The sequence below is a fragment of the Brachycentrus maculatus genome, unplaced genomic scaffold (assembly GCF_059751285.1).
Source record: "Brachycentrus maculatus isolate JH-2025_06_01 unplaced genomic scaffold, ASM5975128v1 h1tg000601l, whole genome shotgun sequence".
NCBI lineage: Eukaryota > Metazoa > Arthropoda > Insecta > Trichoptera > Brachycentridae > Brachycentrus > Brachycentrus maculatus.
The window spans coordinates 193,922-217,912 of NW_028281340.1; the positions used below are offsets into that span (position 1 = coordinate 193,922).

A 23,991-nucleotide genomic window follows, 5' to 3' on the forward strand; every position below is an offset into this window, starting at 1 on the left:
GAACGGTAAAACAAATTTATGAGGCGAATGTTAATGGGAAAAGAAGCAGAAGAAGACCGAGAAAAACATGGTGCAATCAGGTATGCCAAGTACTTGAAAGTAGTCAGGTTAGCAGTCGTAACAATCGGCGGGTATGTATGAAGAGATGCATGAACGTGGAAGAGGCGAAGAATGTTTGCAAGGACAGAGTGGTGTGGCGCTCTATTCTCTCTGCCTATCCCTGCGGGGAAGCGGCGTGATGGTTAGTTAGTTAGTTAGTTAGTTAGTTAGTTAGTTATTATCAATCAAATAAATGAAATCTAAAATTTTGTTTGCTCAAAATCTTAAATTCATTAAATTAATTCACCGATTTTTTTTTAAATTTGGGATGATTTTGCATTCAAATACGCGCGTGTTTTTATGTCGAAAGCAGAAATATTTTTAAACAACTTTTTTGTGTCACTGGCATTATTCATAAAAATAAAGATTATTCACGAAAAAGAAAAAATATTATAACGTGTACGCTTTTTCTTATAAAATATAAGAAAGTTTAAATAACTGAATAAATGAATTATTATCCTGTAGGGTTCCTCAAATTATCTTTGAATTTACAGCTGATTTGTCTTAGATTATATTTAAAAATATATCAATTCAAACATACTCTTAAGGGATATATATACAAGGGGCATACTTAACATATTCAAAGTTTAACACCCTTAAGGCACAGTTTTCGTTAAATCTTTATTTTTTTCTAAACCCAGGTAACATTTGACGTAATTGATATTTTTCTTAAAACACCGTTTTTGTATTTAAAAAAAAAATCTTAGAAATAAATATATGGTTTTAAAAAGAAAAGAGTCATTGAAAAGAATGAAGCTTAAAAATATGTAAAAATATTTCACTATTTCATTTATATGAGTATATTCTAAAAAACAAACAAAGAATCCAATATACATAAATTCTAGATATTAAAATTTAATCTTAATTGTGGCCGCATTCTGAGTTGTTTTTTTTTCATTCACAAGTTCAAATGATATATTCTTTATTTACTAGATAGAAAATTAGCATAATAACTAGTTCAAAATGTGAAAAGGATCCTTTTTACATCATAAAATACTCAGTCCATAAAAGGATCTGTCACTCATCACATTATCCTCTTAGAACGCCTAAAGCACTTGCAAATGGGGGCTTAGTCGAGATTTTATTGTTAATACCGTAATTATGAGTGACATCTGTTGGGACTTATTGGAAAAAAGGTGACCCTTGGATAAAGTATTTTTATTCGAATCAAAATCTGACAAGAAAGGACTCTCAAACTTAGTAAAAAATATTTTATTTATTAAAGTTATAATGGCCATCTTTTGATGTAATTACGAAAAAGATTTTTTTTGTTTTTTTTTATCAAAAATTCATAAAATATTTATTACAGAAATAGAAGGCCAAAATATTGCGTAATTTATTTTAATAGCACTAATTTATAAAAAAAAAATGAAAAATTCCTTAAATGTATGAAATTCAGTATTTTTTTTTAATCCTAATTTTTTTAGAAACTTTTCATCGGGCAGTGGAAAATATTCAGATATGCAAAAAATATCATCATTGTACATTAGAAAACTAAATAATATGTTTATGGAAAATATAACAAAAATATAAGCAAATAGTAAAATTGTATATTTTTTTCAGAGACGATGAAACGCTAATGATCTCGTACATTTAGTATTTTTTCCGCGTGTCTTGCTACTGGAGCTAAAATTATATAATGTAGTCTCGGCGTTAAATGACTTAATGACTCTCTTTGATGATCTTAACATGAAAACTATGACAGAATAGTCTATTCGCATTTATGAGAATATTCATCTACATGTTAAAAGGACTCATCAATCGCATGATTATCGCAAATTCTGCCTTTGCCTAATATGCAGCATTATTTATTTAGTTTGTTTAAAAAACGCACTAACTTTAAATATATCATTTATTTTTCAAACTTTGTAAAGATGTTTTGTGAAATTATGAAATTTTAAATTATGGTTTTATAATATTCAAACATTTAGTAATATTTAAAATCCATAAATTTAAAAAAACAGCGTTCCTTTAAAAATCTACTAATATACGAGTACTATTTACTTCCTAACCCCTTGAAAATTTAACAAAAGTGCATAGTATAAAATGTATCCAGAGTAAAAATACGTCGATGTTAAATCTTACATATTATCTTAGAAAGGTAATTTTTTTTAATTACCTACCGTCCAAGTGACTCTGAAATCTAGCTACGGCTTATGCAACACCGTTTATCATGTCCCTACTCAGGCTTCAACTTTATAAGTTTCATAGCCTATGCCTACTTGTGAGTGGATTTACTCTTTATGTTTAAAGTTACTATAATTTCATGTAATTCATGAGTGATAATTCTAGGCAAAAACACTCGCAGAAAGGTGGGTTAATTTACCTCGAAAGAGTGACAAAACCGGTTTCAATTTCAAAAGAAGGCTGATAATAGCTCTATTTTTTATTTTTTTTTATTTTTCAAAAATTATGTATACCTCCATATCTGTGTTACGAAGAACGATTTAACATGTGATAGAAAACTATAAGAATGTGTTAACCATGAAATGCTGAATATTTTTTATATTCTCTTAAAATTTATCATGCTTTTTGTCATTTTAAATTTAAAACAATAATCGTGTATAGAAATTCTGGTACCATGTTGTAATCCTCTTGATCATGGTCCATTGCATTCGACACGCTAAATTTTCCAGCCACGTATGATTTAAAATACAATCATGAATATTTTTTACAAAATGTTCAGAAAAAAAACGTTTTGTCTTGGAGGTCAGTATTAATTTAAATTGTGGGTATTTAAAAAAAATGCGTAGAAAATTATTGAAGCGTTTAGTGTTAATCGTTGGAGGCTGATAAGATTTTTTGTTTCGTAATTTTTTGTAAAATCCTTGGTTATTAACACTACATAATATTAGTGTATAATATTGAAAATTAATAATAATAATAAAACCATTATCCGCACCCCAATGGTGCATAGGGCACTGCTTCATATAAACGCAGTGTTATCTTGATCTTGATTTATGAAAGTAACGGCAATGTCTCCACCGAGACACCCATAGAGGCAAGGGTGAGTGAGGGTATGGTATGTGAGATAAGTATGTCAGAAATAACGAATGCCTTAAAATTAATGAGGAACGGTAAGGCTGTTGGGTATGATAATATTGCTATAGAGTTTGTAAAATGTGGTGGACTGACCACCCTCACATGGATTCACAGACTATTTAACCTGTGTCTTGAGGAAGGATACACACCTCTGGATTGGAGACGGGCAGTAATCATGCCTCTATTCAAGGGAAAGGGATCTCGCGCAGAGTGTGGGAATTATAGGGCGATAAGCCTGCTAAGCTCTGTCGGTAAACTCTATAGTAAGATTATAATTGAAAAAGTTAGAATGGTGACGAAAGAACGGATTTGGGATGTGCAAGGTGCTTTTATGAGTGGAAGAGGTTGCACAGATCAAATTTTTGCACTACGAATGCTGACGGAAAAGTTTTTGGCTAAAAATCAGAAACTCTTCTGTGCTTTCGTGGATTTGCAGAAAGCGTATGATAAGGTTGATAGGATAAAATTATGGAGCGTGCTGGAAAAATATGGAGTAGACGATAAACTTATACAAGCAGTTGCTTCCCTCTACGAGGGCAGCACAGCTAGTATAAGAGTGAATGGGGACATTACATCATGGTTTGCAATATCCAAAGGCGTAAAGCAGGGATGTGTAATGTCACCATGGTTGTTTAATCTCTATATGGACCATTGTATGAAAGAGATTGAAAGTATGGGAGTCGGAGCGAAAATGATGAATATAACTGTTAGTTGCTTGCTGTATGCGGATGACGCCGTACTGCTAGCGAGCAGCGCGGAGGACTTGCAACTAATAGTGTCAAGAATGTACGATGTATGTATGGAAAATGATCTGGCAATGAATGAAGGTAAGTCAAAGGTCATGGTGTTTGAAAGAGAGAAAGATTTGACAGAATGCAAGATTATCGTGCACAATGAATCCCTAGAACAGGTGCAAGAATTTTTATATCTAGGAAGCATGTTCACAAGGGATGGAAAAGTGGATAAGGATATTGAGAGAAGAGTGAATGCAGGGAATAGAATAAATGGTGCTTTTAACAGAGTGATTGGGAATAAGAGTATGTCCATGGAAGCCAAGCTAGCGGTTCACAACGGCGTGCTAGTACCGACACTAATGTATGGAAGCGAAACATGGAACTGGCAAAGGAAGGATGAAAGCAGAGTGAATGCTGTTGAAATGCGCTCCCTCAGACGAATGTGTGGAAAATCATTGTATGACAGAATTAAAAACGATGATATAAGAAAGGAATGTAAGGCTGAACGAGGAATAATTGAAAAGATTAGAAAGAGCTCTTTGCGGTGGTATGGACATGTGGAGCGAATGGATAGCGAGAGAATGACTAAGAAAATATATGTGGCGAATTTGAGAGGGAAAACAGAACGTGGACGACCGAAAAAGACTTGGCACGATCAGATCAATCAGAACCTAAAATCTGGCGGTGTCAAAAGTCTGCGTAATCGGAGGGCATGTATGACTAGATGTATGGATGTGAAGGAGGCTAGGAGTGTATGTCAGGACAGAAGAGTGTGGCGTTCCATCCTCTCTGCCTACCCCTGCGGGGAAACGGCGTGATGGTAGTAGTAGTAGTTATCTTGATCGTTTACACATGAAGGAAAGGTGATCAGCCCTCCGCTTCAGGTACCAGTCCAGGGTAAAATTGAATAAATATTACAGTGAAAAAATCCCTTATATTTATTTGACCCCCCTTGGGAATCGAACCCGGAACCTCCAGAACGGTAGCCGAGCGTGCTGACCATTACACTACGGAAGGGGACAATAAACGCAGTGTTATCTTGATCGTTAACATGCAAAGGAAAGGTGATCAGCCCTCCGCTTCAGGTACCAGTCCAGGGTAATATTGAATAAATATTACAGTGAAAAAATCACTTATATTTATTTGACCCCCCCTGCGAATTGAACCCGGGACCTCCAGAACGGTAGCCGAGCGCACCGACTATTACACTACGGAGGTGACCAAATTGAGAATTGACTGTGAATTATTAGTCTTATTGTATTTTGATAACGTGACTACTTATTATTTCATCAAAGGCTTAAAAAAAATTATTCGACTCATTGAGTTTTATTTCATTATAAAGGATTTTTTGGCAAAGCAAATTTGGAAGATAGAATAAAGCGTCTTTAGACGATATATTGTAAAATAGGCGCTTCATAAATTAAACAAATATTTTGACTTTTATTATTTTAAGATCGCAGAAAATTAGGTTTTCTTGGCAATTGAAAAACTACTGATAAACATTTTGAACAGCACTCTATGAAAAAATTGCCAGGAGATGGACAGCTAGAAATCAACGACACATGTTGGAACAGGATGCAGCAAACCTCTCATCAATGAAAGACAATTTGTACCATCGATTAAGAAGATTGGCGCTCTTATATTAAGCTAATATATTCCCCCTTGAACAGTTCAAACGATTGGAATTGGACTCAATCATAAAACTATTCAGTGAAGTGGAGAGACCGCTAATAAAATATGACACTTAAATAAAAGTAATAAAATAAAACTAAAATATATGGAAATAGGTTATAGTAAAATAGGTTAGAAAATAAATGGATTTCTATCGAGCAATTCAGTCAGTTTAGGGATTGTTTTATACAGTATATAATAAAAGAGTATTGGCGATGCAGCCATTTCTTAAAAGTAATAAATCAGGAAGCATTTTTCAAAAATAATCATAAAATATATTAAGAAGAGAGAAGAACCATTTATTTTTTATACGAAGGAAAAATGGAAGTCTGTATCCCAAGATCACACTTACACCATCTGGCTTAAGTGATCACTTTATACACTGGTGCAACGTTCACCATTACGCCTTTAAAGGAACATTAATTTTCTAATATGTATGTACGGAGCGTTGGAATTCATTCGCGTATTGGTTGAAACTGGCAGATGGTGTCGCCATCTATTACGAAATTGTGAAGTAAATAGATTTCTTCACTTGAACGTAGGTGATAACTCTTTCGAATTATTTCACATATTAGGAGAACCAAATAAGGGAGTAGGTCGGCAAGGAATGATAACGTATGTTCTTTTGAAAGATTGAAAAGTTAGAGTATGTTTTGGAAGGATAAATGATCTTCAGAACCAAGGTTAAAAAGAATGGAAATGGAACTCGATCGTATACTGTTGTATTGAAGGTGTTGTGGGTAGAAAATGATATTTTAACTGAAGAAGGACATTGGTTGGCAAGGAATGCTAAAAAATATTCTTCCAGAAGATTGAAAAGTTAATCGATCTTTGGAACCAAATTTAACTAAAAACTAACTAACCATCACGCTGCTTCCCCGCAGGGGTAGGCAGAGAGAATAGAACGCCACACCACTCTGTCCTTGCAAACATTCTTCGCCACTTCCACGTTCATGCATCTCCTCATACATACCCGCCGATTGTTTCGACTCCTAACCTGACCACTTTCAAGTATTTGGCATACTTGATCGTGCCAAGTTTTTTTCGGTCTTCCTCTGCTCCTTTTACCAATCACATTCGCATCATAAATTTGTTTTACAGTTCTTTCCTCACTCATTCGTTCTACATGTCCAAACCATCTCAATATACCTTTCTTAATTTTATCGATAATGCTTGTCTCAGCTTTGCATTCCTACCTTATTTCACTATTCGAACATCTATCATACAGCGTTTTGTCGAACATTTTTCTGAGAGATCGCATTTCGACTGTATTCAGTCTAATTTCATCCTTCTTTTGCCAACTCCATGTTTCACTTCCATACATCAGGGTCGGAACCAGGACTCCGTTGTGTACCGTTGTGTACAAGTTCTATCTTTTTCGTATTAAATTTGGAACAAAATTATAACGAAAAAGATAGAACTTGATCGTATACTATTATTTTAAAATGTTTTGAGTAGAAAATTATATTATTACCGTAGAAGGAAGTCGGTTGTCAAGAAATTCAAGAAATTCAAAAAAAGTTATTCTAGAAGATTGAAAAGACAGGCCATATTAGGCAAGATAAGCGATCTTTATAATCAAAAATTAAAAAAAAAAAAAGAAACTCGACCGTATACCATTGTATTGAAGGTGTTGTGGTTAGTAAACGATATTATTAGTGTTGTCAGAAGGGAAGAAGAAGAATTAAGACTATTTGCCAAGTACCCGGAGCCATAAATAACTGCGACAATAAGTCAACACGCTGTCACTGGCGCGTCGTGTACTCAGCATTATGCGAGCTGCTCGCCACACTCGTTTAGTGCGACACGGAGAGTGCCGCCGATACTGCGTTGCGTCTCCCTCCCTAGCGCAGCCCCGCTAATGGGAGCGACCGAAACAGGAATATGATTAAGAATCAGTTTGACAGTAACAACAACAAAATTAGTCTAAACGACTTGCGAAGATCTTACACGCGCCCTGCCTTGTGAATAAATATTATTTTACCACCACAAATAAAACGATAAATCGAGTGTGCAATACCGTACACGTGATAGAAGTGAAACTTCCTAAAAAAATTAAGAAAAATAGATACCATATTTAGTGTGAGAGACAAACGAAATACAACAATACAAAAATTTTGCCAAAAAAATTATGTTTATTTAATATTTACACTGTCATTGATTTGTTCTTCAATTGGTAATACTGATTATAAATAAATTATAAAATATTTGTCCGTGATTCGATATATTAGAGATAACATGTAAAAAGCTCAAATAATCACAAAACACAATGTTAAATATTACATACAGAACGTTTGTACCTCGCTGTTCATATATAGCATCCGAAGTGCACATCAACAACTTAATCTATCTCTTTGTATCGTTGTATATACTCTTTCTTTTTATCCACTCCCGTGGCGTCGGGATATATAGCTCTCTTTCTCATTCTCTCCATGATATATCTTTCTTCTCTTTCATGTAACAAAATGTGCCTAATAAACGTGACACGTCTATGAAATAAGAGAAAGAAAATCCTTGCGGCTTAGACCTTCACTTTATGCTCCTTCACTTACGTCACTTTTCCCTATAAATATATCTCACCCCTAGTTCCTAAAAGTGTGGAGCGTACGATAATCACGTCGCCTTCACATAATTTTATTTACAAATAATATCTTATTTTTATATGGAGTTTCATAAAACTTTTACATGATTTTTAATTTTTACATTATTAATCTTATTTATACTTGTTTTATTATTTATTTAATAAAATATATATGTAGCTAGCAAGTAAAAATGCAACAACAAAAAAAATTAATAGAATACACGTAGGTAACACAAGGATTAGAATAAAGGTATTTTTTTCCTTAAAAAATATTACGTTTTTGCTCATAACCTTGTCCTTCTTACTGTGGATTATTATTCCACGTATACAAAGAAAAACGGTCTGATTCACTTTTTTAATAATAATAATTTAGTTACAAATATATTATTTAACATAAAAATCTTTTTGTTCATGGTGCCAAAGAAAGACAATGAGTTTAAAAAGTTACAATCAAAATTATTTCTGAATATTCCTATATTCACACATTTTGACTATACTCGAATATCTAATTTTTAGATAAACGATATTCAATATTACAATTTGTATGCAGAAAAGTAAACATTTCATGCCAATATGAATATTATATAATTATTTTTGGTTCAAATACTTTTTCATTTTATCATATTTTTTGTTAGGTGTGAAATGAGTCGAGTTTGTACATTAGCATAATGTGCACAAATTAACTGTGAAGTGTCTCGTAAAATAAACACAGGCATTAGGTAGTATTTTAGATGTACACGGTGACTCAAAATTCGGATACCAAAAAAATATATGGATTTAATTAAAATATTCATAAATTTACCAATCCTATTCATGGAACTTCACCATTTAATGGCAAACTTGTAGGTATATAGGGAACAAACTCTTAAATTTAATATATTTATTAAATTTTACGTCATCTCATATGTTTAAATACATTTTAAATTATATGTTGAAAAACTGATTTGATTTTTTCACAAAATGAAGGCAAAATCACTATATCTAATATAAGATTTTACCACAAAGCGACTGCTGTGATAGCGTAAGATAAATACGTATTTAATTTTTTCTCTAATAAATATCATAATCATAATATTGTTATCGTTGAAATAAATTGCAGAATTAAAATGTATTACTTTAGTTGTTATAAAAAAACATAAGTCATGTTGAATAAAAAAGATAAAGTCTACCCCAAAGTTATTATTCGGCCGCCTTTGTTGTGTAATGGTTAGCATGTTTGTTAACTATACTGATGGTCCCAGGTTCCATTCCTAGGGAGGGTTCAAAAATATATATAAGTCATTATCACAGTGAAGTGCCCTTAACATAGAATTTTACAGAAATGACTCTTTGTAAATCACTTTTATTATTATTAGTTCATTATAATATTTACATAATATTACTCTGGACTGGTATAGGAAGCGCAGGACAGATCATCTTGCCTTTAAGTAATTTACAATCAATTCAACATTGTATTAATGAGATTCAATGCCTTATGTACCATTTGATGCTGATACAGGAGAAGAAAGTTATTACCGAATCAATTAATAAAAACATTTTTCTTTTTCTTAAGTGCCATAAAATTTGTGTCATCTTATACTTGAAGAAGTGCTGGAACCCGAGTTCTTGAGGAACAGAATACGAGTAAAAAGGGGTAATTGCAATAACGATGGCTGGTGACAGCATTTGCCACCAGATGGCGGTTTGTTCGTCAACTTAGATAATCTCCTCATGGGAATATGATAACATAAATTTGAAAAACACATTCCGATAGCTGCGCGCTGACGAACATCCCAGACCTAAAACAACTCATTAAAAATACTGGAACGACGTCTACCCAGGACAACGGATGTTATGTCTGTCAATGGTATCATTCATAATTATTTTTTGATGTCTGATCTCTTATTCATTACATTACGTGGAAATAGAAAATTATATCCTGACTTATTTGAGAATCCTTTTAACGTAAAATATTCATTATTTAGAATCACTCAAACTGATAATGTTTTTATGTTCTGTACAAAACCCCCCTCAATTTTAAGACAATTTAAAACGGAAAAAACATGTCAGACGATTTTCTATTGTTATTTATTTATAACTATGACTAACTAACTAACTATCACACCGCTTTCTCAGGATTAGGCACAGATAATAGAACGCCATACTCTTTACATCGTTATTGGCATCCTTGCCTCCTTTCTAAGATTTAATTAATTTATTATGTTTTGCAATACGTCCGCCTCCGTAGTGTAATGGTCAGCACGCTCGGCTACCGTTCTGGAGGTCCCGGGTTCGATTCCCAAGGGGGGAAAATAAATATAAGTGATTTTTTCACTGTAATATTTATTCAATATTACCATGGACTGGTACCTGAAGCGGAAGGCTGATCACCTTTCCTTGTGATTCCTTGTGATGTGTAAACGATCAAGATAACATTGCATTTATATAACACAGTGCCCTATGCACCATTGAGGTGCGGTAAGGGATTATTTTTTTTATTTAAAAAGATTCAGAAATAAGTCAAAATAATTTCGATTTAATATATTATATAGTATATCCGCTATTTAATGATATTTCTACATCCTCGTGGAACAACTTCATTTGCTGTTTTTCTTTTGAGCTTGCTTTCTTTGATCTATTTTCAATAGGGTAAATATTCCGGTTCCTTTACAAAACCGGACATCGCACAACGCACAGCACTAATAAACAGAAGAAACAATATCAAAAGATGTACAACTGGCTCCCTCGTAGACGCGGAACATTCAACACGTGTTTCGCAATGAGTTACATTATTATATGGAGTTTAAATGGTTTCGTTACACATTTTAAAAAGCTAAAGCCACGAGTACTAAGAGTTTCCTTGGTTCAAAGAAAAAAACACCCAAGTAAAACTAATATTTATTTATAATTTATATTTGAAGCACTAACTTTGTGGTTTTCCATTTTATAATTAAAATGTAACTTTGTAATAGATTTATATTGTCCACTGACACTTCGTGATGGAATTGCATTTTAATATATTATTAGATTAAAACCAATATTTTTAGCTTTTACTTTATTTTTTTTTCACTTTATTTTTATTTGACCAGCGACCGGGTTTCGTCGTTACCGACATCATCAGACTGGTCTGTTTTAAAATCACTTTAATGTGTTTATTTATAGTGATTTTAAAACAAAGTAATACTAGTTATTTATAGTTATTTTGTAATAATATATATTTTAAAACAAAGTTACATTTCAATTTCAACATTTTTTAAAAAATTTTAAATTTATTTATTTATTTAATATAGTTACATTTTTATACAATTTCTATACATTTCTACTTGATACAATCATATTATTTTATTTGCGCTGGGCCTCGCAAAAAGAGACTGAGCTCTTGTGCTTGGAAAGGGACTTTTGTATTCTTTTAGTTGTTGTTGACAGTATCATGTTAATACATTTTTTTAATATTACCAGTAATACCTGTTCCCCAGGGAACATATATTTTTATGCGTTGCGAGGGAGTTATCTTGTTTAGTTTTCTATTGTATAGTCGGTATATCTTTGTAGTGTTCGTTAAGCTAATTTTTTAGAGTGTTTGTGTCTTTTATATTTTTTATTTCTTGAGACAGATGAAATGTTTTATGTTGCATTTGGATATTTTAAAATTATTTTTATATCTTTGAGATATGTTTGTTTCTAGTTTTAAGTGATTGTTTTCTTTAAAAAGGTGTATAATTGATGTTTTTGTAGATAAATTCTATATTAACATTTTATTTAATTGGTTGACGGACGCTTGCTTTGTTTATTTAAATATTGAAATAGCTAAGTAAGGAGTCAAGTATGATGTACAGATTTTGTAACTGAACTAAAATAGAAAATATCCTCTGATTCTTGACCATTTCAAAATTCATTACTTACGAATCTATATATAATAAATAAAGTTCCTTTGATCGAAATGTTGAATCTTGATTGACATGAAATTTGGCACAGTTGCATTGATATAAATAAAAATGTAAGAGACGAAAATGTTAAAAAAGGTATTTTTTTAAATTGTTTTTTTACTGCAAAGGCAGCGCCATCTGTTGAACATAACAGCATCACACGAAATATTAAATATTGTTCATGGCAGAGAGCATGCTTCTTGATACATGCTGCCACTATGCATTTTCAATGTTTTGTTGTTTTATAGATTTTAAATATTTTTATTTCTTCGCAAGTGTTGAGAAATTATACATATTAGAAATATCTCCCATAATATAAAACCAGCCAGAGAACACCTGGCTGGGTTCAGATATTTGGTTATAAATTATCGTATTAACTCGTATTATTTTATTATGAATTAATACACAATCGATTTTTTTTTTTCTTGGGTACTATTTTTTTTAAATAAAAAATATTAATTTGATTTTTATTAATATAAACAAATTTTATTCAATTTAAAATATAAATAAAATTCAAATTTTTAAAATATCAAAAAAAAAACATTTCATTTCTATTAAAGAAATAGTATATTTTTCATAATACTTTTTCAATAATATTTAATTAATTAAGATAACGAACGAGATACCTAGTACGCTAAAAAAATATGTAACTTTACTATCTACATAAATACATAAATTTACCCACTTAAAAGTTAATTTTTCAATTTTATTTAACTTGTAAAATAATATAATTTTGATATATTTATTGAGATAAATAATGTTTAAATTTAACCAGTATCTTTTTCATGTTTAAATTAAAGGTTAGTTATTTTAGCAAAATATAAAATTTTCCTTTTTTACTTTTTTTACAAAAATGTTAGTAATGTTAGTATATAACAGCTAACCGAGATTTTCGTCTATGACGTAACCATCTCTTCGAGACGTGCCCATTTCTTCGTCAGGACAATCCCTACACCAGCAAGCAAACAGTACTACAAGTCACTACCGTACTATTATTCACATACTTACAACTACGCAAAATGTTAATCACATGCGTTTTAGTCGATTGTCTCATTGTCGAACATCTCAGTGAGTTACTTACATTATTGAAGAAAAAAAATGTAAAAATGAATAACCACAAAGTAAATGCTTGAAATGTTAAAAATCTTGAGAATATTACCCTTTTTTGTTTTCAAACAGAGATTTTGATCATTAAAATAATATTTTCCCGCTGTACCATAAATAAGAGTGACAATTTGGTATCAAACGCATATAGAAATGTGAACTATAATCTGGTTTCATGAACTTGTGAAGTTTAGTTTATGTTTTTCTTAGGCGGCAAACGAGTGACGATGTTTTTACTGTCGTCGAAACGGAACGTCTGCGATGTGCGATGTGCCTAATTGCATAAAGTCTTCAAACGTTGAAAACACAGCATCCTATATTTACGTTTCACAAAATATGCTGGAACGTTCCACTTTTTTACAAAAAACATAAAATATGCTCATGAAGCCATTGTCAATGATTCTTAGAAAGCATGACACGCTTTTTTTAATTTATAAACATATTGTACGATTTATTTTCTTAATATATTAAGTTAAAGTGAAAACGCTAAATATTTATATAATTATTTTTCTTACCCATATCCGCACTCAATGGCGCATAGGGTACTGAATCTAACTGAGGTTGTATTATCTTAATCGTTTATTTTATAAGGGCAAGGTGATCCTTCTATTCAAGTATCAATGCCTTAAAGGGTGTTTGAAAATGATGCCAAATGCATTGAAACGCGTGTAATAATAGATTTTAAGAAATAGTGGTATTTACGTAGAGAAATTTAAATTTAAAAAAGATATAATTTATATTTGACCACTTACTTTGTGATTTTCCATTTTATAAATAAAATGTAACTTTGTTTTTAATTTACTATATTTATTTTATTTATTTATTTAAACTTCGTATACAGAAAATAAATAAGTTGGTACATTGGAGGGCATCATGCTAAAAAGCAATATTTTTTATGTACTTTTCTTGGGTTACTGTTTATTGAAGTTTTTTTTCGTAATACTGTACTTATTTAATAAATTAAGATAACGAATGAGATAGCTAATACTCTTTAAAAAATCTGCAATTTTTATTTTATTATAACTTAATTATAATGTCTACCGGTTTCGAAGCTGACCGCTTCTTTATCAAGACTGATTAATACTAAAACACTATCTACTTAACAAAATTCAAAATATTTTGACGGCTAGGCAAAGGAGCTTGGTAGATACTGACATTATCATGATATTTTTAATACAGGAAAAAATATATACACATAAATCACGAGGAAGGACTTGATTAATAACGTGAGACAATTAATTGATTTATGTACTCAGACACACGTTTTAAAACAATGTACTTAAATTTAATTAAATCCTAATGAGACCACCTAATTTTAAAAGCTTTTATACAGCGGTTTGTCACGCAAATTGTTATAATGGAAAGATTTATGGATTTTAACCTGAAACACGTAACTATTCTGTACCATCTAGATACATGTATTAACAATTTATTTAATAACTAGCTAAAATAAAATTTTAAAAATATTTCTAATATGGCAGTCACAAGCCTTAAACATATTTTTTAAATTATGTCTCCCAAATGTAAGTTTTATTTTATTTTTGACATATTTTATTAATTAAAAAAAATATATATTAAAATATCGACAAATTGAAAATATTTAATATGTAATAATTTAGGTTTTATGGTTTAAAAATACTTTATCACTAGCTCAGTCTGGTTAAATGGAAAAGAAAGAAAATAGAAATTAAAAAATTAAGTTGAAAATTTTATGAAACAATACAAGCGAAAACATTAAAAATGCTAGGTGACAGCGGCTGTCAAGAAGCAAGCTGTTGGCCATGAGCAATGTATAGTTTGCGTGTGTTGCTGTTACGTTTAGCAGATGACGTCGCTAAAAAAAAAATTAAAAAATATTTTTTAATATAGAGCTAAAAACATGTGAATGCATAATACCAGGCGAATTCGAATGCCACGTGTTGTAAAAAAAAATCAAAGAATTGGTGAATAACTTTAGAAGATTTAAGATTTTGAACAAACGAGCACTTTTGAGCAAACACAGTTTTTTTTATTTAAAAAGATTTTAATAATAATTAATCATTCCGGCTTGACTATGCGATGGGTGCCACACTTATTTAGCTATATTTATGTGTTTACTAAAAACAGTTTTATATTATTAGCAGGTACGATAAAAAAATTAAATATCAGGCGAAAAAAACACCAAATGAAGTAAAATAATAAAATATTTAGATATTTTTTAAGTTTAAAAATATAAAAATTAATATTGGAGATAAATAGAGATTGGATTCTGCTACATCATTATTTATTTAATTACCGAAGCGAAATCTTACGTTATAAAATGTGTAAAAATACATTTAAACTATTAAATATATTATATCATGCGTAATAATTCAAATTTATATAAGAAAATCATTTCACATTTAAATCGATTATTAAAATACATGTCTTTGTAGGTATCCGTCAATAAGGTAACAATTTGTCTTTAAAAATAAACGTAATATAAAGTAACTTACCGTCATGGTCTACTGGTCAAATAGTTTGCGATTAAATGTAATGTTATTGTTGTATCTCGGTGCCTACCTGAAACAAAAAATATATATTATAATTCTAATATTTTACATTTAAAGCATAATGTTTAAAAATTCATAATGCAATGCAGTTTTCCACAAAAGCAGTGAATGGAAGATAAGGGGAAATGTTGGGACAGCATGGTGTTGGCAAAAGAAGAATGAAAGTAGACAGAATGCAGTCAAAATGCGATCTCTCAGATGAATGTACAAAAAAACGATGTATGATAGTTGTTTGAATGGTGAAATAAGGAAAGAATGCAATGCTGTACATATGTCCAAGATTTATGTATTATTTATCTCATACTGTGTCACGAGATTAATGATATATTCAGCACATTAAAAAAAATGAGTAGTGTAGTTGTCAATCATGGGTAGAATGGTGAATGTTGCACGTGCGTAAGTGATCATTTAACCAGCCTGTGACAGGTCATAAGGCCTGTACTTTTATGTTTACCCATACTTTTATGTTTTGTTCATCTATGTTAAGATGTCAAAAATGAGACGAATGAGATGGAGAAAATTTAGATTTGTGAACAAGTGTTTGGACACACTGAAAATATTGGAAATAAAATAACTGGTGAAATTATAAGCCACATAAAAAAAAATCAATCAAGTTTTCAGGCGGTTCTCAGTATGTGAATATAATCCAGAATTCGAACCTTACATACAATTAAAAGAGTCTCTGCTTAATAAAAGCTTTCCTCAATCAAACAAAACGGCGTTTATAATAATTTCAGCTGTTCACATTAAAATGGGTATTGTTAACAGTTAGTGGTATCATATCCAACAATGAGACACTTCATAAATTATCGATCACTGTAATAGTAGTGCCATTATATCAATAGCCGTAATGGCGACTCACCGCATGGAAAGGGTTAGGTTAGCCACGTAATTATTATAACAATTTCCAGGGATTCAAAAATGACTGAATTTCATATCTAAAACTCATAAATCATGAATTCGAACTCTATTTGAAAAACACATCATTGAGAAAAATAAAAAAATAAACCCTTCAATGAGCGATTGAAAAAAAAATACAAAATGATTAAGTCGTGAATACAAAACCAAAAATTAAAAAAAGGGAATAACGTACGACTGACGAGATTTATGAGGCGAATGTACTCAGACATAGGAGCAGACGAAGACCGATAAAAAGTTATTAGAATCAAGTATTTCAAATACCTACTTGAAAGTGGTCAGGTCAGGAGTCGGAATAATCGTCGTGTATGTATGAGGAGATGTCTGAATGTGAAAGAGGAAATGATTGTAAGCAAAGACAGATTGGTGTGGCGTTCTATTTTTTCTGCCTACCCCTGCGTAAGCGGCGTGATGGTTAGTTAGTAGCCATAATTACTTAATAAATTGTTTATTTTATTGTGAAACATTCGCTAAAGACAACGTGTATCAGCAAATTAAGGCACGTTTCACACGGGGTACCTAATTTCACCGCACTACTTGTGATTCTAAGCCGACTCGTTTGTCGTGACCTTTCGAAATGGTAAGTTTTCACAAAATGACAGAAAAGTGGCGTGAAATTGATTCCGCGTGATTGGGCCCCATTGTGAATGTCACAACGCTGATTTCTATGACGTATTTAACTGCTGTTTCACCTGCTTTGTACTGCGCAGATTACACGGGTGTAATAATTGAAGAGAAATCGGGAAAAATGGTCGTGCATTGCGTTAGTCCGTTGGCCGTTTTTATGATTCTATTACGTTACTGCTCTCATTTTCCGAAAGAGTGAACCGAAGAAAAGTATATTTATACCGTTTTATGGCAATTTTATCAAACAGATTACCGATTTCCATTATTGGCAGACAATTTTACGCAATCAATTTATTTTTAGATAACGTACTCGACAGGTATCACAAACATCGGTATTATTTTTAAACTAACCACCGTACCACTTTCCCGCACGAGTAGGCAGAGGCGCAAGAACTCCACGCCACTCTGTAGCAGAAAGCTTACCAAGAATATCATAAATAATGAAAAAACATAATGAATATACTTATAGCAAATATTATTTTAGGATATTAGAAAAAAAAAACAAATACGACTTTAGCGAAAACTAACCAACTAAAATAACTAACTAACTACAACGCCACATCACGGCAGGGGTAGACAAATATAAGAGAATTAAAGTATTTTATCAACATGGCAGCGCCATCTGTTGAACGTAACAGTAACATAACTAAAATTGATCTTGGCGGGTAGGGTGCTTCTTAACAGCTGCTGTCACTTATATTTTCAATGCTGCACAAGCATTGTAAAATGAAACATACTTGAAATGTTTAATTACTATTTTCTTTTATTTTCCTTTATTCAGACTGAGCCACAGCAACGCGTAACTGGATAAAGATCGTTTAAAAATATTGCGAGTTATTCACCATCAGTTTGTATGCTTAACACATTGACTGTCAATGACAGACAATGAAGACGGATTGAAATCGGTCACCGGTGGGTGACACTTTGTACCTTATACTAACAATACAAGGTACAAAGTGGCAGCCTTCGGTGGCCGACAAGAGGCAATTGAAATGACTCGTGTCGGCCACCGGTGGCTGACACTCGCAGTTAATGTGTTAATGGTCGGAGTATGAAAAGCATTCGCCCCCTCCACTTGAAGAGTTAATTAATTAATAAATATCAAGGATAGTATATCCCTTTCTTCATTTACATAGCAACACGGAGCGATTCATTACGACGAGCTTCTACTAACCTGAGTTCTGACCAAACACGCATTCTGATATTTTCATATTCAACGCCTCACTTCCGCGGCTACTGGAGGAAAATAAATTATATTGCTACAAAAAACCACATTTGTCCCGTAATTTATGTCGGCTGTAAAAACGGCTTTCAAAATAAGGCGTAATAAGCCATCCCTTTGATTAAAATTCCAACAACGTAGTTCTAACAACGGTTATTTTCATAACGTGTCCGTTTATAAATATTACATCATTTTGTTAATTAAATTAAGTCAATATAATTATACTACAGTAGTGTAAATTATTATACAAGAATTTTCCAACTTTTCTAAATTAAACTGTCACTTAACATGTTATAATGTATAGTAGAACCTCTCACAACGAGCATAATTCGTTCCAGAATCTTACTCGTTAAGCGAATAAATGTGGAGATCCTCACCAAAAATTACATATCCGATATTACACAAAAAATCATTTCAAAGAAAATCTGTTCTGTTTACTGTATTTTATAGAAATCTTAATTAAAGTTGCGACAAAACGTTACCAATCCTGTGTTAAACCAATATAAAATCATTAAATCACACCAAAACGTAACAATTTTACAAACTAGAATTCCTGATTACTTAAAATCATTTATAATGGAAATGTAACGTTTTGGTGTGGACCTCCACAAATGGTAACTTTGAACAGAGTGATTGCAAATAAAGATATGTCCATGGAAGCCAAACCGTGGTTTATAATTGAACAACGTCGAAATGCGTTCCCTCAAACAAATGTGTGGAAAAATCATTATATGTCAGAATTAAAAACGTCGATATTAGAAAGGAATTTATGGATGAACTAGGGTTAATTAATAAGATTGAGAAGATTTCTTTAAAGTCGTATGAACATATGGAACTAATAGATAACGAGAGAATGACTAATAAATCATAACTGGCAAATGTAAATAGGACAACAGAACGAGGATGGCCGAAAAAGAGTTAGCACAACCAGATCAATCAGACCTACAATTTGGTGGTGCAAAAGCCGACGAATCTGAAAGCATGTATGACGAGATGTATGCATCTGAACAAAGCAAGGAGTGTATGTCATGACAGAAGATTATCTCTGCCTACACCTGCAGAGAAACGGTGGTTCGTTAGTAGTAGTAAATAAGATTCTCTAAACTTAAGTCGTATCATATAAGGAAAAATTATTAGGATTTATTTAGTTATTCCCCAAAATTTAACGGAAATACTAAGTTCATTAATTTAATGGTGGTTACATAATTAAGTGATGTTTCCTATTATTAATTGGTCCAATACGTCGGTGTTCCCTCAAACTACCATATAATTAACCGCAGCACGAAAAATGCTCTACCGAAATCGCGGTTTAAAACTTCCACTTCTATATTAATTATAAAGAACTTGTTTATTTGAACTTACAAACTTGTCTTTAAATGTATAGGAACAAGAATGTGATAAATTGTGTATTATTGTTTTAAATTTGAATAAGAAATAAAATATTTTGTAAATGAAAAGCATTGTTAACATTGTGGTATAAATTGTTTATTTGACCAGACAATTATAAGCTTGAGTAATAAAAATGAAAATGGTATTTTCTGGCGTTTCTCATGTGTGTGATTGAAATCCAGGATTCGGCCCTCACATACTAATATAAAGTTTCTGCTTAGTAAAAAGCTTCTTTACATCTCACCAATAGATGTCTCTAGTGAAGTTCTAGTGATTCAAGAACAAGGTTTCTAAATTGGTTCATATATATAGAACTTCCAAGAATTTGAGTAGCGTGGTTGTCAATAATGGGTAGAATTGGTGAATGTTACACGTGTGTAAAGTGATCACTTAAACCAGCCTATGACGGTCGTCAGCCCCGTAAATGCCCAGACTTCCATATTCTTCTTCATCTTTGATGAGATGTCAAAAAATAATATGTTTATTTGAATTTACAAAGTTGTCTTAAAATGTTTAAGAACAAGAATTTCTCACTTTTAATTTTACTAATTCAAAATTGAATAACAGAGGTTGACGAGCAGTGACATGGATTAGAAACTAGCGTCGCGTATTCAATTCTTGCAATTTTTTATTATTTATTTATTTATTTAAACTTCAAGTACCTACAGAAAATCAATGTACATTGGCGAGCTTATTGCTATAAAGTTATATCTTACAAACAACCAAAAACGGACTAGTGATATTGGTCAAAACGTTTGATACCTCATATAGCTGTTTTCAAACAGAGGGTAGATAGTGCTGGAACATAAAAAAAAACATAACTTGGAAATCACTGCTATATTAATTAGGCAACTACTTTATATATTTATATACTTTACCATACTTCCTTCCAAATAAATGTTTATAATCAGATTGTAGGAATCTATTAGTGCTCTTTGTAATTTGGTCGATATTTTAGGTTATTATTGATTTGGTAGATTTGGAAGAGAACACTGCTGCTATACGATGCAGTGCCCTATACACCATTGAGTGCGGACAAAGGTTAGAAGAATATTATAGGTTATGATTGATTTGGTCGTGCCAAATATTTTTCGGCCGTCCTCGTTCTTAATTAATTTTATATTTTGATTTTACATAACTAGTTTGATAGTGAAATGAATATAACGTATTGCAGAAAAAAAAACAGTTTTGTTTGTGATATATCTCGGGGCTCAGTGGCATAATGCTCTCGCATTATTCCGGCATTTTTGCTCCTAGCTGCGAGCAGTGAGTGTTTACTTTGATAATAATTGAGCGACTGGCGGCTAGCGACCCGCAAGAAGTAGCGGCCCTCCCACTCAACATTTGGAGAGATTTAATTACCAACAAGTGCCATGCGCATGCAAACGCATTATCAAAGTGCTGTGTTCTGCAGTCGTAGGGGGACAATATCATAACGTGTACAGGGAGCAAATTATAAACACCTGTATGGACTAAGTAGGTAAAGAAAGTTTTTTTTTAATGTATGGAAAACTCACAATTAAGTATATATATATAAATAAAAATATAAATGTTCACAGCATTTCGAGTATGTCCAAATAATTCTTCACAAATGTGGTTTTCCTCCATTGAGGAGTTTCTTTCATTTTTTAAACCTTAACATATCCAAATAAAAGGACATCACTTTCATATTTCGACGGATATTGATCTGTTCCATGTGTCTGAAGGATACTCCTAAGCGGGAATCTGCAATAACTTTAACAAGAATGGTTTTACTTAGTTTGTAATTTGTGTTTAATACGCCTTAAATGTAAGTGAATCATGTACATATTTACATGTTAAGTATTGAATTAATTTATTTGAATTTAATCACTTGTGACTTCCAGTGCCTGTGTAATATTTCTATCAAAATTTTCAGATTTACTGCATTTAAACAAAAATTCGCTTATCGATCGCTGACTATTTTTTGTGAGTTGCTTGTATTACTTTTATATGTAAATCGTGTAAAAAAGTATAAAAAGGGCGAATAAAACGAATACGTTTCGCGGCGAACTTTTGACGATCGGAGTCGCGTAGTGCGCTGAGACCCCCTGTAAATTAACCGCGTTTTAAAATGAATATATCATATTAGAGCCCACTAGCGTGTCAAGTGAATTAAGGGCGCGGGGTGGGGACGAGTGGGGGTGACGGACGGTAATCAGGCAGAAAGCAGAGCGGAGAATGTCACTCACATATCAGCTTATTAGCGCACACCCACACATCCACACAGCTACGCGTGCAGCTACATTCCTTCACCGACACAAGCAGACAATCGCACTCGAGCGGCGGGCGTCAACGATCGGCATTAGAGCCACTCACAACATAAAAAAATTATAAATACACGTAAACAATTACATGAAATTATGGTAACTATAAAATTAGGATTAAAGCTCTGTACTGACATTTCTTGGTGGAACTGCATTTTATAAAATAAAATTTAGTGTGATAAAAATCTATATAGTGTGAAAAAAATATATATAGTTTCTTCCTCATCAATTTGATCAATTTAACCGACATCATCAGTTTGATGATGTCGGTTACAACGAAACCCTGTCGCTGGTCAATTAAAATTTATATGGAAAAAAACTTTAAAGTTGTTATTTTATTATTTTGAATGAGGAAATTAAGAGGAGAACCAGAATAGCGGATATCATGGATCGCGTAGCAAGAGCGAAGTGATATAAGACAAGACCATATAAGATGACCCCTGAAATATTTGGATAAAGACCTTGGGAGAGTAAGAGAGGCACTGAAAGATCTTTAAAAAGGTGGTTGTTTATAGAAAGTTTATTTCCAGGTGTTTTTTTATGATAAATGATCATTTTTATTATATTAATTATATTCATTGATTATTATAAAAATGAAGCACTTATATTATAAGACTTATAGAGTTTTATAACGTTACACACTAGTTTCGAAAACTAACAGTTATGATCGATAGGTGTAATAAAATTTCAAAATAATCAACATGTCATTCCACAAAGTTAATTCTTCTTCTCCGTCTTAATCCTCATTGCTGAGGGTTGTGACCCTTGCAGGAGCAATGACTCTTCTCCAGTTATCCCTTGACTGCGCTGCACGTAGCGCTCCAACCACTGAGGTGCCTGCTGCTGCCTTAATTTGATCGGTCCATCGTGTGGGGGATCTTCCTCTCCCTCTCTTTCCCTCCAGGCTACCGATCACAACTAGTCGTTCCAGGCTATCCTCGTTGCCACGCGCAACGTGTCCAAAGAACTGGAGAATCCGTCGGGTACAGATATTGGCCAGAGACAAGCCATCCAAGCGTAGTTCCTGGCGAATGGACTCATTGGTGCGTCTAGCTGTCCATGGAATTCGGTTAACAAAGTTAATACCGAATCAAAAAAAATACATAAATTGAATTGTTGACGTTTTATCGCGATCACAATTTGTAAACTGTAGCATAAAAGGTTAACATATTCGTATAAAAGTATTTTTATTAACCTTACAACCTACATAAATATACTATATAAACTTATTGATGCTGACACCTTTATCAAATTTCAAACAAGAATTATTTGTATATAGTTTAATACACCAATTGTTTAGCACACCTTCTTAGCAAATAACATGTAAACAATAGATTGCGTATATAATTATTAATTAGGAGGCGTAATGAGAGATGTTTATAAATTAATTAGAAATAATGAGTAGAGTGATTATGTGAAGAAGATTGAAACAATAATAGCTGATAGGAAACTAATTAAGCTGAGACATAACAATAGTAATTGGAACTTGCAATAATAAAACGGTATAACTACATCATAATATGACTTATACGTAAGAAAGAGGAATGCATAGTTAATGAAGTATTACGGCCTTATTTGGACTAGTTTTTTTTTTCTTAATAGGCACCCAAAGGGAATCAATGATGAAACTGCATGAAACATTTCAAAAAATATTATTTTAAAATCTAAACGGTAAGCTTATATCAAGGGGTAAAATCTTAAAATGTATCTATGGAGTCAAGTGTAGGTAAATTAACGACTATGGCATGTTGAACTCATTAATCGATTCGTATATTCTGTCAGAAAGTTAATATTAACGATTTAAAATAACATATTTGACATATCAACATAGATGAAGAAGAATATAGAAGTCTGGGTATTTACAGGGCTTATGGCCTTGTGTA

At 32.1% G+C, this 23,991-nt stretch overlaps 1 protein-coding gene across 2 annotated transcripts in view; it reads right to left on the reverse strand.

The window, feature by feature from the left end:
• Window positions 1-23,991, reverse strand: part of LOC148301148 (LIM domain transcription factor LMO4.1-like) — a 105,548-nt gene that overhangs the window by 38,620 nt on the left and 42,937 nt on the right. The window contains exon 2 of one of the 2 annotated variants that reach the window (XM_088273740.1): window positions 15,611-15,673. The exons of the other annotated variant lie outside the window; for it this stretch is intronic. Within the exon in view, the coding sequence (XP_088129866.1) occupies window positions 15,611-15,616 (6 nt within the window). The 5' untranslated portion in view covers window positions 15,617-15,673. The remainder of the gene's footprint in view (window positions 1-15,610; window positions 15,674-23,991) is intronic. 2 annotated transcript variants of the gene reach the window in all.